The 17,098-nt window shown below is 46.6% G+C and overlaps 1 protein-coding gene across 4 annotated transcripts in view; it reads left to right on the top strand.

Annotated features, from left to right (window-relative positions):
- Window positions 1-4,548: 4,548 nt before the first annotated feature.
- CRK (CRK proto-oncogene, adaptor protein) overlaps window positions 4,549-17,098 on the top strand; it is a 29,994-nt gene continuing 17,444 nt past the window's right edge. For 2 of the 4 annotated variants that reach the window (XM_021704140.1, XR_002481135.1), the window contains exons 1-2: window positions 4,549-4,927; window positions 16,031-16,566. In XM_021704140.1, coding sequence (XP_021559815.1) covers window positions 4,687-4,927; window positions 16,031-16,566 — 777 coding nt within the window. In that variant the 5' untranslated portion in view covers window positions 4,549-4,686. The remainder of the gene's footprint in view (window positions 4,928-16,030; window positions 16,567-17,098) is intronic. The other 2 variants (XM_044921618.1, XM_021704141.1) reach the window with 2 other exon arrangements.

A 17,098-nucleotide genomic window follows, 5' to 3' on the forward strand; every position in this document is an offset into this window, starting at 1 on the left:
GCATAATATTCCATTGTGTGTGTGTGTGTGAGTGTGTGTGTGTGTGTGTGTGTGTGTGTATACCACATCTTCTTTATCCATTCATCTGTCGATGGACATCTTGGCTCTTTCCACAGTTTGGCTATTGTGGACATTGCTGCTATAAACATTGGGGTGCACGTACCCCTTCGGATCCCTACATTTGTATCTTTGGGGTAAATACCCAGTAGTGCAATTGCTGGATCGTATGGTAGCTCTATTTTCAACTTTTTGAGGAACCTCCATACTGTTTTCCAGAGTGGCTGCACCAGCTTGCATTCCCACCAACAGTGTAGGAGGGTTCCCCTTGGGAGGAGAGCATATTCTGACACGTGCCTGCCAGGCCTGGGTCCCCCGTCTAAGCCCCGACCCCACCCCCAGGACAGAAGCAGCATGGACCACACCTGACTCGTGGTCCAAGAGCCGGGAGCCGATGGCTTCCCAAAAGATCAGCAGAGTGGTGCCTCCAGAAGAAAGGGAATGAGTGTCACAGGCTGCCTCCACAGAACTCCTCAGCAGATGGCTAAGAGCTTTCCCAAGTGGGAGAGGCGTTGTGAGCAGAAGGGATGGCACATGAAGGCTTTAAAGGCAAGAACAAGTTTAATTTGGGGTCAAGCTACCTGCAGAGGCGTTTAGATGCAGGTCTGGGGCAGAAGTTCCTGATGAATGTGAAACTATCTTGGGCTTGAACGCAGTCCTGTGCGCACACCTAGATTTGACACTCCCCCCACCCAACAAATTACAGAAAAATGAAAGCACCACAGTAATTAGTCCGCTCTATCAGTAGCAACCGGGGCTGCAGGAAGCCGACAGATAAGATAAGCATTGCGCCGGGCGGATGACCAGCTCTGCGACTGCCGCAACACTCCTTCATCTCACCCATGGAATGTGTGCCGGAGTGACGTCACAGACAACCCACAGGGACCCACAGACCCTTGTCCTTAGAGAGTTAACCAAGAATGCTTCGCACCAGGGCGCCTGGGTGGCTCAGTCGGTTAAGCGGCTGCCTTCAGCTCAGGTCATGATCCCGGGGTCCTGGGATCGAGCCCCGCATCGGGCTCCCTGCTCGGCGGGAAGCCTGCTTCTCCCTCTCCCACTCCCCCTGCTTGTGTTCCCTCTCGCTGTGTCTCTGTCAAATAAATAAATAAATAATAATAATAATAAAAAGAATGGTTCGCACTCCCAGCTCACATCCTGCAGGAAGTCCAGGGCCCTCCGGCACATACCTGCCCATCGCAGGAGGCTAGTTCAGGCTCTGGACGAGAGCCTCCCCCTGACTCCCCATTCCTTCGTTCCACCGGATTTCCTTAATGCCTATTGTGTGCCAGGCTCTCTGCCAGGCACTGGGGATACAGCAAGAGCAAAACCCACCAAATCCTTGCTTTTATGGAGCTTATGTTCTAGAGGAGGAGGGAGGAAAATAAACAAAGCAGAGAAGGGGGAGAGGGAGAGGTGGGTGTGCAGTTTACGGTTCCCAAGGCGCTGGCCAGGGAAGGGTTCCTTGAGGGGGCCACGTGGGCAGAGACGTGAAGGAGGTGGGGGAGTGACCATGGGAGACAGCAGAGGCAACATCAAGTGCCCAGTGTGGAGGCTTGTCCGAGGACGAGGAAGAAGAATCAGCGGAGCCGGTGAAGGGTGAGTTGGGTGGGGGGGAGAAAAGAACATAGGCACACGTGCATCTTAACCTCTTTCAGATGCTCTTGACTTTCCCAGCTCCGAGAGGACAGAGGCAAGCAAGTTGGCACCTCTCAGATGCCTTCCTGCAAGGGCGTCTGTGTGAGCAGTATTCCTAAAGGACCGAGGCAGTGAGGGGCATATCCCTCACAGCAAGGCAGACAACCCCCTCTCAGCAGACCTACAGCATATCACCACTTGGGAGCATCTCACTGACTTTTCTGGGGCGGTCCAGCCTCCTGCCTTGGTTCCCAGCACGCTCTCCTCCCCAAGACCCTCCTTGGAGTCCTCTCCTATTTCTCCACACAGCTTTGCCCTAATCTCTGCCTCTGCACAGTTTTTTGGTCTTGTTTTGTTTTCAAGTAGGCTCTATGTTGGGCGCCTGGGTGGCTCAGTCGGTTAAGCGGCTGCCTTCGGCTCAGGTCATGATCCCGGGGTCCTGGGATCGAGTCCCGCATAGGGCTCCCTGCTCCGTGGGAAGCCTGCTTCTTCCTCTGCTGCTCCCCCTGCTTGTGCTCTCTCTCTGTCAAATAAATAAATAAAATATTTAAAAAATAATAAAAATAAAAAAATAAAGTAGGCTCCATTTCCAGTATGGAGCCCAATGCGGGGCTTGAATTCACGACCCTGAGATCATCAAGACCTGAGCTGGGTTCAAGAGTCAGATGCAGCTGACTGCTTCTCCTTCTCCCTCTGCCACTACCCCCTGCTTCTGCTCTCTGGCTCTCTCTGGCTCTCTGTCAAATAAATAAATAAAATCTTGTTTTTTTTTTTTTTTTAAACGTCCCTTGGGTCTAGGTGTCCCCTCCTTGCCAATCTCCTTGCTTATTATCCAGCTTAGTTGTGATCTGTTTCCTTCCTCCCTCCCTCCCTTCTTTCCTTCCTTCCTTTCTTCCTCTTTTTCTTTCCCTTTTCTTCTTTTAAAGTATGTTTTCTGTCATCAGAATTCACAAGCAGTCTCTGGGTGAGGCCCTGCCTCAAAGCTCTGCCATCCTGGATGAGGGAAGGGCAGGCACTTCTGTTTCCCAGAGGGCCAGAATTCACACGGGGATGGCTTCTGCTGCTGGCCTGTGGTAACACGCTGTGACCACGCCAGAGTCACAGTGAGTCACAGCAGGCAAGGTACCTTTGCTCCCCTTCCCTTCCCAGAGCAGGCCCAGGGGTGTGTGAAGTAGATCCGGAAGAGGTGTGTTATTCATGTAAGATCAAAACCCAGGACTGACTGATATATTTTTTTTCTTAATGTCTATTTCTGCCATCCTGCCCCAACCTTCTGTCCCCCTCCATGCCTATTCCAGAAGTCTGAGGACATAGCACAGTGACCATAGCTCTCTGCTCCTTCCAGGATTTGAATGCCAGCTCCCCACTCAGCAGCTGTGTGTCTCTGGACAAATAACTTAACCTCTTGGAGCTTCACCTGTAAAATGGGGATGTTTGTAAAATACCACCTATGAGGTTGTTAAGAGGATTAAATGAGATGATCCATATAAAGGCAGTTAGCGCTATGCCTGGCAGGTAGTAGTCCCTGAATAAATGTTAGCCGTTCTCATAAAACATTTATGTAGTGCCTCCTACACGAGATGCTTGGCCTTTGAGGAGCTCTAGCGTGGGACACAGACCTGTAAATGAAAGATTACAGCACAATAGGCAGGAACTGTAATGGAAATAATATGGACACAGTGCTGTGGATGCAGAGAGGGAGTGATGGTTGGTCAAAAAAGGGGAGACATTTGAATTTGAGATCCGGAAAGCTATTCCAGAAGCGTATGCCAGAAAGAAGAAACACAGGGTTCATGTAGAAGCCGCTAAGAGGAGACTGTGGTCCCATTTTATGCTGTGAGCTAAACTGGGAATTTTAGCATCTGGAGACTGTTAAAAGTTGTGCACAGGGTAGCAACAGACCTAGAGTTGTAATTTAGAAAGCACACGTGGGCAGATGTGTGCAATGCACTACAGAGCACCAGTGAGCAAGCTGTTCACAGGAAGACAGCTATAGATACTCAATACAGAGATAGAGATCACGATAGGAGGGAGAGTAGAGGATACCCGTGGCCACAGCTAGGGTTTAGAAGAATCTGGACAAATGGCCTGAGAGACTCAGTGGAGAGAGCTCCATACTTCTACCTGGCTTAGCACATTCGGCTCCGTCTTGAACGCTCTTCCCCCACTTGCCATTCAACATTCAGCTCAAGCCACCTCCTCTGGTAGGCCACTTCATACTGAACCCCTTTACAGACTGGATTGGGGGCCCTGCTCTGTGTTCCTAGAGCCCCTTGTTGGGTTGGGTCCCTATCGTAGCGCTTGGCATTCCCTTGTCATTGTTTCCTGGTTCCTCCCACTCGTCTGTGAATTCTGTGAGGTCAGGGCCCAGCCTTGATCACCTTTGCACCCACAGGGCAAATGTGGTGTCAATAACTATTTGCTGAATGAATCAATGCAAACAAAAAACTAGCCAGTCTACAGAGAAGCTGGAGGAACCACCAGAAAAAGACTGACGTCTCCAGGAGCTCAGGCCCTGGGGCCACATCCATCTTTTGTACTCCAGTTGTGTCTCGGAGTCGCTGCCTAGAAATCCTGGGCCTTCCAGGAATTTGAAGCCCGGTGCAGCAAAGGGGCGTCTGGCCAAAAGCGCAGATACAAACCCGGGCCGGCCATCTGCTGGCTGCGCCCCTACCCGGTGCCCCAGACTTCGCCTCTCCATGCCCTGCAGTTCCGATCCCTGCCAGGCAGCGACGCACGTGAGAACGCGTGCGCAGTGCGCGCTCGAGCCGTCCTTTGCCCTTCTCCCAATGGCGGGTTGCGGTCCCCTTCCCGGCATCCTCGCGGGGGCAAGGTGCGCGTCATTTCCGGTGGGGAAGGCCCGCGGCCGCCGCCGCCGCCATTTCGGGCACTGCTGTGAGGCTGAGACCGGAGCCGGTCCGCTGGGCGGCGGGCGCCGGGGCAGGAGGGGCGCGCGCGGCGGCGGCGGCCCAGCGTGTAGGCGCGGAGGCGGCCATGGCGGGCAACTTCGACTCGGAGGAGCGGAGTAGCTGGTACTGGGGGCGGTTGAGCCGGCAGGAGGCGGTGGCGCTGTTGCAGGGCCAGCGGCACGGGGTGTTTCTGGTGCGGGACTCGAGCACCAGCCCCGGGGACTATGTGCTCAGCGTCTCCGAGAACTCGCGCGTCTCCCACTACATCATCAACAGCAGCGGCCCGCGCCCGTCTGTGCCACCGTCGCCCGCCCAGCCTCCGCCCGGTGAGGACGGACGGGACGGGAGGCCCCGGGCGGGGTGAGGGCCGCGGAACTCCCCAGCCTGGCCGGCTGCTCTTCGAGAGCTGACCTCCACGAGGGACGTGGGCAGAGGGCTGGAGTGGCCACGGCAGGGGGTAGCGTGGTGCCTGGGCTCGTTCCCACCACGAGCGGGTGTGTGTGGGGGGGAGGAGGAGCCGCTGACCCAGGCCTCTGGGTGTGACTTGGGAGGACAGCCCAGGGGAAGGGGAACTGCTTCGGCCCCAGGGTGGGGCTAGCGCCCGGACCAGGCACAAGGGCAGGGCCGGGCAACGTGGGGACAAAGAGCTGAGGGGGATATTGGCACTGCGGGGGCATCACTTGGCAGCGGTTCCCAGAATGGATTCGATAATCCTACAAGTGGCTTTTTAGGAGAAACATTTCCTCTAGTGTTAGAGAGCCGGGTTTGGTTTGGAGAGCTATTCTCCCCTGCTGGCCTTTGGTAGGAAGTCACCACATACTAGCCCGGAGGGATGGAGACACCCTCAGGAAACCGGTCAGCTTTTTCCTTTCTTGGGCATTTTTCCAAAATACTTTTACTGTCCTCTTCCCCCGCAGAGGACGAAGGTGGTGAGTTAAGTGCCTTGGTGATAGAAGTAAGCCCTCTGTGATCAGCCCGGAACAAGTTGATGTCCAGCTGACGGTGCCCAAGAGATCTTAACGTCCAGAGACTGTTTTCTACAATTAGGGGGTTCTAGTTTTCAAGGTATTTTGTGGAGGACAGATTCCCCCCCCCCCGCCCCGCCCCCGGAAATAAGCCAATGGAAAAAGTCCCTTTCTTTGAAAGTGAATGGAACTTCCAATTTCATTGGACTTAAGCATTGTCAGTGCTGTATGTCAGGGCCTCTTCTTGGTCAGTAAGGTAGGGCTGTGACCTGGGTCTTTCTTACCAAGGATCACTGAGATGTGACTGTCTTACTTATGCCTTCAGAGTTGTTTGGAGAATGTTACGGAGATTTATGTACTTAGTACCTGAGATTTGTGAAGTACAGAGTAATTCTGAGGTGGTTATCATCTTACCATCATCTGTGTAACAGCACCAAGAGTCTTAGTCTTTCTTATTGTTCACAAGTTGAAGCAGTTTTCTTCTGACCAGCTGAGGCTAGCTCCAGGCCAGTCTCTTACCCTTTTGGGATAGTCCTAATTTAGATTTATTCACTCTGGCCAGAAGTGGGGAGATGGGATAGTCTCTTTGTTGCTAACACATGCCAATTATAAAAAAAAAGAGTATGGGATCTTTAAGTCCACAAATTATCCTAGGTCTTCTCAGTCTGGTTGGTTTAATACCGTAACATGAGAAGAATATCGATGTAACATAACTTTGCCCTAAACCAGATATATTCTGCTTTTTACCACCTTCTTGGTATCTAGGGTTTTGCATTATAATGCAGTAATATGATGGCAAACAGTCACTGAAACTCAATTTTTGACCTCCCCCCCTCCAATTTTCAGCCTTTTGTGTATGCATTTTGCAAAATTTGGAGATGGCAGCAGTCAGGTTTGCTAGCTTGAGCTTTCTCCACACCTTGGTGTTATGACTTTGTATCTCTGCACTTACCTTGATGTTGAGCTCCACCTTTTCTTAACAGATATGAGTTCAGATCCTTGGCCCAAAAGAGAAGGTGAAGATTGCCAAAGTTTGTGGATGGGGTGTGGAAAGTTCACGGGCATTGTGGTAATTCTTGTTTCTGGTAATGTGCCCAATTTTCCACCTAGAGCAATTGATTGAGTTGCTGTCTTTATAATAAAGATTACTTAATCTTTGTTCTCCCCCTCCCCCATCAAGCTCTTTTTCTTTTGAAACTACACAGAGAAATTTCTTGAATTTTAGAAAAGCATGTAGAATATTAATAGCTAACATTTATTGACTGGTTATTCTATGCCAAGTACTTTGCTGAGTACTTTCGGTGCCTTATCTGATTTTCTGCCTATAACAATCTGGTGAGAAGTACTATGATCTCTATTTATTAAAATATTTTCTTTTTATAGGTGAGGAAACTGAGAGTCAGAGATTCAGTAACTTGCCCAAGGTCACACAGCTGGTAAATGACTGAGCCAGATTTTGAACCTCGGAATTCTGACCAGAGGGCTGACACTCTTACGCTGTACTTCTTTCTCTTTCCTTTTGAGATCTGAACAGTGCACATAGAAGATTCAACACTTTTGTCTCTGCCATGGGGTCCTAGGTTCTGTTTAAAGATCAAAAGGAAAGGATGAAAAGAAGAAACTAGCTTTAGTATTTGGACAATACATGTCTGTTATTTAAAAGTCAGTGATAGGGCGCCTGGGTGGCTCAGTTGTTAAGCGACTGCCTTCGGCTCAGGTCATGATCCTGGAGTCCTGGGATCGAGTCCTGCATCGGGCTCCCTGCTGAGCAGGGAGTCTGCTTCTCCCTCTGACCCTCCCCCCTCTCATGTACTCTCTCTCATATCAATAAATAAAATAAATATAAAAAAAAAAAAAAATAAAAAAAAATAAAAGTCAGTGATGAGGCTTTTAAAATTATTTGGCAAATTGAACATGAAAAATGAACTTTTTGCTTAGGACTATATAGCGTATTTTGTGGACATAATAGGTGGGTAGAATTTGTATGGAATGGCTTAGATATAGTTTTTAGAGGAATAGGGGTAGGATGGATCAGGTATTTTTAACGTTTTGTAGCGAATCTATTTTTTTTTTTTTTTTTAAAGATTTTATTTATTTGACAGAGAGACATAGCGGGAGAGGGAACACAAGCAGGGGGAGTAGGAGAGGGAGAGGCAGGCTTCCCGCGGAGCAGGGAGCCCGATGTGGGGCTCGATCCCAGGACCCTGGGATTGTGACCTGAGCCGAAGGCAGACGCTTAAAGACTGAGCCACCCAGGCGCCCCTCTGGTGAATCTTTTTTTTTTTTTTTAAAGATTTTATTTATTTGAGAGAGAGAGAGAATGGGAGACAGAGAGCATGAGAGGGAGGAGGGTCAGAGGGAGAAGCAGACTCCCTGCCGAGCAGGGAGCCCGATGCGGGACTCGATCCCGGGACTCCAGGATCATGACCTGAGCCGAAGGCAGTCGCTTAACCAACTGAGCCACCCAGGCACCCCGGTGAATCTATTTTTAACATTGATGTTCAGCTTCCACAGGCTGTCATAGTCTGGGAGCACCCTGGTTGTGCCTCAGGGCCGTAAGGCAGGGCTTGGTCAAGTCTACTGGCCATACCCTGTCAGGTTGGACTTCAAGGTAGACCTCTTGGGAAGGCTTTGCAATCACTGATTCACATGTTTCTTCAAACAATGAGGTGTTACTAGACCTTGGCCAGTAGACAATTGACAAAACTGAACAAGTGTGACCTGGGAGAGTAGTTATAAGTCTGAGCTCTGGAGCTTGTATTTGAATCATTCTTCCTGGCCACTTACTACTTATATAGCTTTGGGCATGTTCTTTTTTATTTTATTTTATTTTTTTTAAAGGTTTTATTTATTTGTGAGAGAGAGAATGAGAGACAGAGCATGAGAGGGAGGAGGGTCAGAGGGAGAAGCAGACTCCCCGCCGAGCAGGGAGCCCGATGTGGGACTCGATCCCGGGACTCCAGGATCATGACCTGAGCCGAAGGCAGTCGCTTAACCAACTGAGCCACCCAGGCGCCCGGGCATGTTCTTTAACTTGCCTCTGCCTCAGTTTCCCCATCTATAAAAGAGAAAATAGTAATACTGAGCTCATAGGGTTGTTGTGAAGATTAAATGAGTTTTAGTGTATTAAATGCTTAGGAATGGGGCTAGCATATAGTAAGTACTTAATAAGCATTGGCTATATTAGTCTTATGAACATAACTATGAGGTTGGGAGAGCAGGAGTTGAAGCAAAATGGAAAACTTCTCAGCATTGAGAGGCTCACAGGCAGGCATGATGTGGGTTGGTGAGCACCGGTAAGATAGCGTGTGTAAGGGAGTGAGTGCTGGAATGGAGGGTGATGGAGTGCATCAAGAAGTGCGAAAGGGGGCGCCTGGGTGGCTCAGTTGGTTAAGCAACTGCCTTCGGCTCAGGTCATGATCCTGGAGTCCCTGGATCGAGTCCCGCATCGGGTTCCCTGCTCGGCAGGGAGTCTGCTTCTCCCTCTGACCCTCCCGACCCTCCCCCCTCTCATGTGCTCTCTCTCTCTCAAATAAATAAATAAAAATCTTAAAAAAAAAAAAAGAAGTGCGAAAGGACCTTGGATCCAAGACATGGAAATATGATGGTACCTGTTGTTACCTGCTTAACCCAGAGCCTTCTACCCATTGTTCTAAAGCTTGCCTCATTTGGGGGCAAGGAGGGGCAAAAGTTAGGGTGCCTATTGTTTGCGTTGCCTCTTCAAGGTGGTGCTGGACCAAGCCACTCTGTAGAGATCTTGTGGGACTGTTTATTACCTAATGCTGCCTTTTTGTACCTCCCCCATGTGTGTTTCATTTGTTTACCTCATCTTTGCAGTTTTCAAACCTGGTCTTCATGTTTTACTAAACAGTTACAGAGTATCCTTCCATCCAGTGGTTCTGGAGAAGTTCTTCAGTGAGTTACTTATAGGTTTACAACCAAAAAAAGGATGCCATGGTAAAAGGAAGTAGGTTTATTTATTGCTGGACTTCTCAGCCTTTTACTGTGCTCATGTGAAATTGTGACCCTCCCAAGAGAGGTAGGTGTTTAACCACAAGACATTTTGAGAAGTGTCTTGAAATTCTGTAGAATCTTCTCTGGGAACGAGTACAGTGGGCTTTGGATTTGGGGATTAATCGAAAATTTCTAAAGGAATTGAGATGTTTGGGCAGGGTATTAAGCTGAATTTGCTTTTTATTAAGCACCTGTAATGTACCAGCTGCTTTTAGGAACTTTATTACGTAGGTGTTTGGTTCCATGAGAAGTTAAATAACAATTCGTATAGCTAGTAAATGGCAGAACCAGAATTCATTAAACCCAGTCAGTCTGAATCTGCATAGTACCATGCTGATACCCACCATTTTTAGAAAGTTCTATTTGCTTAGGAGGCCAGATATCTGATACTTCTTTAGGAGACCTTCTCAGATGGAAGTCAGCAGCCTTTTTAGCCCTTTGTATGGGACAGGTGGTGGGGTGTGTTTAAGCAGTTTCTATAAATACCATAGGCAGAAGAGGAGGAAAGGAGTGGGAATTAAGGAAAGAGGAAGGGAAAACGGAAGTGCTTTGAGATCAAGGAGAGGCTGATGATGGAGCTGCTATAGTGGTACCCGTGCCAGAAGTGACCTGGCCTGTTTCAGCCCACCGACCTCTTAGGTGTTCTTTTTTTTTTTTTTTTTTAGGATTTTATTTATTTATTTGACAGAGACACAGCGAGAGAGGGAACGCAAGCAGGGGGAGTGGGAGAGGGAGAAGTGGGCTTCCCGCGGAGCAGGGAGGCTGATGCGGGGCTCGATCCCAGAACCCCGGGATCATGACCCGAGCCGAAGGCAGACGCCCAACAACTGAGCCACCCAGGCGCCCCTCTTAGGTGTTCTTCATAAAACCTTCAGGGAATGGTGGTGTAAAAATTGGTGTAACCCGAGGGCTAAAATGCTTAGAAGTAATGAGTTGAGCATATACAGAAACCAAAAAATTGTGTAACTGCTTGCATTGATTTTGATTTCTGAATGTGTTTGTCCATAACTGCATGTTCAGAATACCAGCACAGGTTTATGGAGAACAAGTCAGTGAGGTTTTCCAAGTCCCAGCAATGAGAACCTAGTCATTGGTTCTTTCCTCTAGACTGACTGACTATATCTCCTTCCTTTCCCGCCCTTCTATTTCCTGCTCTTGGCTCTTTGTGGTTGGAAGGAGATGAGGTAGGGAAAAGGAGCCGGAACACATGGCTCTGATGAGGTTTGGGCTTATCTGAGACTTATGTTCTTTTCTCCTCCTTTCCCTTCTGGCGTTTGGATCAGTGAAGCTTGATGGTCCATATATTTGACTGCTTTAGCAGTACACAAAAACAGGCACTTCTCTGGTGGAATTATTATAGTGTTGATAGAATAGAAAAAAATTTATAGGTAAAGAATATCAAAGGGGTGCTTGGCTGACTCAGTGGGTAGAGCATACAACTCTTGATCTTGGGGTTGTGAGTTCGAGTCCCTGTTGGGTGGAGAGATTACTTTAAAAAAATATATATATATATATTTTTAAGAATATCAAAGATTTTCCTTGGTGTTTTGCTTGTATTTCTGCGACTGCTGGGATTGCCAAGCCAAGCCAAGCCAAAAAAAGAGAAATCTTTGTGGGTCCAGTTTACACCATGCAGCATTTGAGCAAGAAATGAATTGAACCAACTTCCTACCTTTATGTTTATGGCAGAGGAGCTGCCATTTTTTCTTTTCATAATTTTCATGGTGATCTTTCTAAGCATCTTTGCCTTGTGATCTTATTTGTTCTTCTAAACTCTGTCTCCTCCCCTCCTCCCTCCAAAAACAAACACAAAATACATTTTATTTGAGCTAGTACAGTAATGGAGGAACCATAACAATGGATGACAGGGAGTGGTTACCTTCCTTTTTAGAGTAAAAAGAGTGCCTTGGAAATGTTCAGGGATGGTCAGTGCTGTTCCTTCATGGTGATTTTGTTGTATCTAAGAATACAATTTGTTGTTGCTACTTTTTTTTGTGAGAATACATCTCCAGTTGAAAGTGAAAGCCAGCGGGGAAATAATGTCTTCCTAAGACCTGCTGCTTTGTTCCTTGCTCACCAACCACACCGTACCACACCGTGTATGCCTTTATATCCCCAGCTCTGCTGTGAGCTTCTTAAAACTGGGAACAGACTTTCATTTAACTTCTTTCATTTAACTTCTTTCCCTCACTTCAGAATTTTGTTCATTAAGAATAATATCTAACATTTACTGAGTACCGTCTGCCAACCACTGTCCCCAAAAGGCAACTAGTGAAAACCATTTTGGCTATTGCACCTTGGCATGTAGTGGGTAAATTCTAGCAAGGGAGCTTTCCTCCCTAGATGTCATTAGGACCATTTTATAAGCCATTTTGTACTCCGCTGGTGTGAGGGTCCTCCCTACCACTCTGCCCTGGAGGCTTTCGTGACCAGGCAGTGCTAAGTAGGTCTCGTTGGAGCTCACATTGACCCAGTCCTTAGCATAGTTCAGCAGGCCTAAAGGATCACTGAATTAACCTAGTGGTAATAGGCAGAATGACCGTGTATCTCAATGCCTACCAGACTTGAATGAGAACAGTCCCCCTTCAGTGATCCGTTTGCGTGAAGAGAAACTCCAGAATATAGAACCACCATGCTCTGGTATATTCATAACCAAAATTCTCTCTCCAGTTCAGCACTTGGAACTACTGGGGTTGTGTCCTGCAGGTACCTGATGAGTGTTTGCTGTAGATACGTAGTCCTGGGTCTGGGCATCTGTTTCAGCATTTTGAGTTGGAGAGCCAGCCTGCATTACTGAGTGTGGGCTATTAACTTGTTTTAGCTTACAGCCGTGAATTCCACAGATGGACTTTTGCAATATAAAAAATGTGCAACTGTCCTTTACATTGTGTCTTGGTGTCTCGTCATGCATTCATTTGTGTGAAAAGAGAAGGCACTCATCAGTACTCATTCTGTTTTGAGGACTTCTGGTTAACTTCCAAAGTTTATCTTTTCACTTCTCCCCACCGATGAATTTTAAATGTACATTTTCTGGTCATTCTGGAAGAAGTGATTTTTTTTTTTAAGATTTTATCCATTCATTTGTCAGAGAGAGAGAGAGAACAGTTAGGGAGAGTGGAAGGGAGAGGGAGAAGCAGGCTCCCCGCTGAGAAGGGAGCCCAATGTGGGGCTTGATCCCAGGACCCTGGGACCATGACCTGAGCTGAAGGCAGACGCTTAATGACTGAGCCACCCAGGTGTCCTGGAAGAAGTGATTTCTAACACTGAACAAAATAATTGGGTCTCATTTCTTTTAGAGTGCAAATTAATTTAGACATCTGTGCTACCACAATAATCCTATTTCACCACATTAATCACTATGGCTTTTATTTTATTTTAAGATTTATTTATTTATTTATTTGACAGAGAAAGACACAGCAAGAGAGGGAACACAAGCAGGGGGAGTGGGAGAGGGAGAAGCAGGCTTCCCGCGGAGCAGGGAGCCTGACATGGGGCTCGATCCCAGGACCCCGGGATCATGACCTGAGCAGACGCTTGACGACTGAGCCACCAGGTGCCCCTGTCACTGTGGCTTTTAGATGGTGAACCATTGTTGCTGGAGTGAAGAGCATAAATTGACCATTTTCCCTTAACAGAGGACTTGAACACGTAACCTTCCCAAAAGAAGCACAAATAGTAAACTTGGAAAACAAAGATGATATTTAAAGAGAGGTATCATTTCTCATTAAATTGTCAGTGAGGGGCGCCTGGGTGGCTCAGTTGGTTAAGCGGCTGCCTTCGGCTCGGGTCATGATCCCAGTGTCCTGGGATCAAGTCCCTCAACAGGCTCCCTGCTCAGTGGGGAGCCTGCTTCTCCCTCTCCTCCCTGCTCGTGCTCTCTGTTGCTATCTGTCTCTCTCTCTCTCAAATACATATATAAAATCTTAAAAATAAATAGTCAATGATATTTATTTAGATTTTATGTATGTATTAGAGAGCACGAGCAGGGGGAGAGGGAAAGGGAGAAGCAGACTCCCTGCTGAGCAGGGAGCCTAGTGCAGGGCTGGATCCCAAGACCCTGGGATCATGAACTGAGTGAGCCACCCAGGTGCCCCAAATTGTCAATTTTTTTTTCCTTAAGATTTTATTTGTCAGAGCGAGCACAAGCAGGGGGAGCAGCAGGCAGAGGGAGAAGCAGGCTCCCCACTGAGCAGGGAGCCTGATGTGGGACTTGATCCCAGGATCCTGGAATCATGACCTGAGCTGAAGGCAGACATTTAACCAACTGAGCCACCCAGGTGTCCTTTGCCGTGATTCTTTTAAATGCTGTTTGGCAAGGATATGGGGCAAGTGGGAACTCATAAACCAGTGGTAGGAGTGTAAAATTGTACAGACTTTTTGGAGGGCAATTTGGCAACGTAAACCTTAATGTTCTTACCGTTTGATCCAGCAGTTAGATTTCAAGGAATTTATCCTAATGAAATAATAAAAAGCTCATTAATAGATAAGAACAAAAATGCTCATAATAACATTTTCACTAGTGAAAAGTTAGGAATACTTTATAGGTACTAAAAGTCGTGTTCTTGAAGAGATGAGAAATTTTTTATTATATAAAATAAAATCTTCTGGGCGCCTGGGTGGCTCAGTTGGTTAAGCGACTGCCTTCGGCTCAGGTCATGATCCTGGAGTCCCGGGATCAAGTCCCGCGTCTGGCTCCCTGCTCAGCAGGGAGTCTGCTTCTCCCTCTGACCCTCCTCCCTCTCGTGCTCTCTCTCATTCTCTCTCTTGCAAATAAAAAAATAAATAAATAAAATAAAATCTTTTTATTTCATAAAAAAAGGCAAGATATAGAACTTTATAGTAACCAAACTATAAAACGCTTGTATATATTTATGACATACTCGTATACACACATACACATATATATATTAAATTTTGGGAGGTTATAACTTAATGCTGAGTTGTGGGTTAAGACTGATCAAGGGCGCCTGGGTGGCTCAGTTGGTTGAGCGACTGCCTTCGGCTCAGGTCATGATCCTGGAGTCCCGGGATCGAGTCCCGCATCGGGCTACCTGCTCAGCGGGGAGTCTGCTTCTCCCCCTCCCGCTCCCCTCTCTTGTGCTCTTTCTCTAAAAAAAAAAAAAGAAGACTGATCAAAAAAACAAGCTCTGCAAAAACCAGTTTTCTATAGAGTTCTTTATTACTTTATCAGGAAAGCAAAAGGTAAAAAAATCCAATAAAGATGATTTGATATTTTGGTGCTTAGCAGAGTTTAAAGGGTGTATTCCTCACTAGAAACTGTTTTTCATTTGAACTGATATATGTTAATTTATTATTCTTCAGTTCTAGAATCTTGGGATAGAGAGGGAATACATTCTGAAGTATGCCCTGTGTGTCTAGGGCCATACACATCTTTGCATCATGTGAATTTTAAAAATTCCTAATGTCTTTTCTCTTGGACCCTAGTGTGTCATCAGAGGTTGAGAATTTTATTTTTCTTTTTATTCATTTTTTTAAGGTTTTAAGTAATTTCTATGCCCAACGCGGGGCTGGAACTCACAACCCCAAGATCAAGAGTTGCGTGCTCTGCCGACTGAGCCAGGCAGGTGCCCCCAGAGGTTGAGAATTTTAACACTTCATTTTTTCAAGCATCCTTATTTACCTTTTTTCATGACCTGAAGGAACAATATGGTTTACATGTTTTATTTCAGTGAAGACCTTAGGAATTGATTGTTAAGCATAGCTTCTTGGTTTGTCTTTTTAGTCTCCTTGGTTTTTTGCCTAATTAAGGTTTTTTGTCCGTTTTGGTGGCTGTCAGAAATGAAATTGAGAACAGCAATCACAGATTTAAAAAGATAGTCTTGGGGTACCTGGCTGGCTTCGTTGGCAGAGCATGGGACTCTTGGTTTCAGGGTTGTGAATTCAAGCCCCACATTGGGCACAGAGCTCACTTAAAAGAAACAAAACCTTTTTCTTCTTAGGAATTGTACATTCTAGATGTGAAGAGAAGGAATGTATGAGCCTGGTGTAGATAGATAGCAAGTTCTTCCCACCTCTTGGAAAAGCTGCTGGGACCTATGAAAAAGGAGAGCTTGCTACATTTCCTGAGGTTGAAAAGAAGATTGCAACAAAACCTTGAACCTTAATGCTACTCTGTAAATGCAATAGCACAGAACATTTTGGGAGAATGAACAAAAAGTCTCCATGTTGCTTTGTCTTTAATCCAAGTATGAAAGCATGCCCTGATTGACCTGGTCTCTTGTTCCATCTCTGCTGCAGGTGTGATGGGCGTCTTTCTAGGGTATGTTTTAACTACAGAGTATGATTTCAGTGTACCGTAAGAAGAGGGGTTATCTTTTCTAGAATTTTCTTCTGATTATTGACTAAATGTGTTTGGGAAATGCTTAAAATCTGCATTTCATCTTCTTTGTAATACATTTTTAAATAATGGCCTGCTCTGTTTTTTTCCAGGGGTGAGCCCCTCCAGACTCCGAATAGGAGATCAAGAGTTTGATTCATTGCCTGCTTTACTGGAATTCTACAAAATACATTATTTGGACACTACAACATTGATAGAACCAGTTTCCAGATCCAGGCAGGGTAGTGGAGTGATTCTCAGGCAGGAGGAGGCAGAATATGTGCGAGCCCTCTTTGACTTTAATGGGAATGATGAAGAAGATCTTCCCTTTAAGAAAGGAGACATCCTGAGAATCCGGGATAAGCCTGAAGAGCAGTGGTGGAATGCAGAGGACAGCGAAGGCAAGAGGGGGATGATTCCAGTCCCTTACGTCGAGAAGTATAGACCTGCCTCCGCCTCAGTATCGGCTCTGATTGGAGGTAACCAGGAGGGTTCCCACCCACAGCCACTGGGTGGGCCGGAGCCTGGGCCCTATGCCCAACCCAGCGTCAACACTCCGCTCCCTAACCTCCAGAATGGGCCCATTTATGCCAGGGTAATCCAGAAGCGAGTCCCTAATGCCTACGACAAGACAGCCTTGGCTTTGGAGGTACATAATGTGCAAAATGTAGAAAGAAGAGATCTGCTACAGGGTCTCCCTTTCAGACCTCTTAGAGCTTTGTAGGAATGCTGAATACAAACACCAGCATTGTGATGTTGTAGATGTCGAACCATTAAGTACTGATGTTGGCATTTAATGTTAGGTTTTCTCTTTTTTGTAGAAAACCTATTTTGGAATGAGTAAGCTTAAAATTGTATAACTGAATGTTCTGATTGATCTACTAAACATACTTTGACTTCTTTAATAACACCACCTGAATTCACAGGAATTAACCTAAAATATTTTTTTCTCATCTACATTCTATTCTGATTCTTTCTTTCTGCTTATCATTGTCTAAAATAAGGTGGGCTCTGTCAAAGCACTTAAATGGAATTTTCCCATAAAAACAAAATGTTTTTACTTTAGGGGGCGTGGGGTTTCTTACAATTGACTGCTTGTGTTCATAAAGTAAGAATTCAGGAGGAAAAGTAAAGCATAGTACGGGTTAGAAGAGATCCATACCCAAAACTATACACACCCA

Source organism: Neomonachus schauinslandi, chromosome 15, assembly GCF_002201575.2.
Source record: "Neomonachus schauinslandi chromosome 15, ASM220157v2, whole genome shotgun sequence".
Taxonomy (NCBI): Eukaryota; Metazoa; Chordata; class Mammalia; order Carnivora; family Phocidae; genus Neomonachus; species Neomonachus schauinslandi.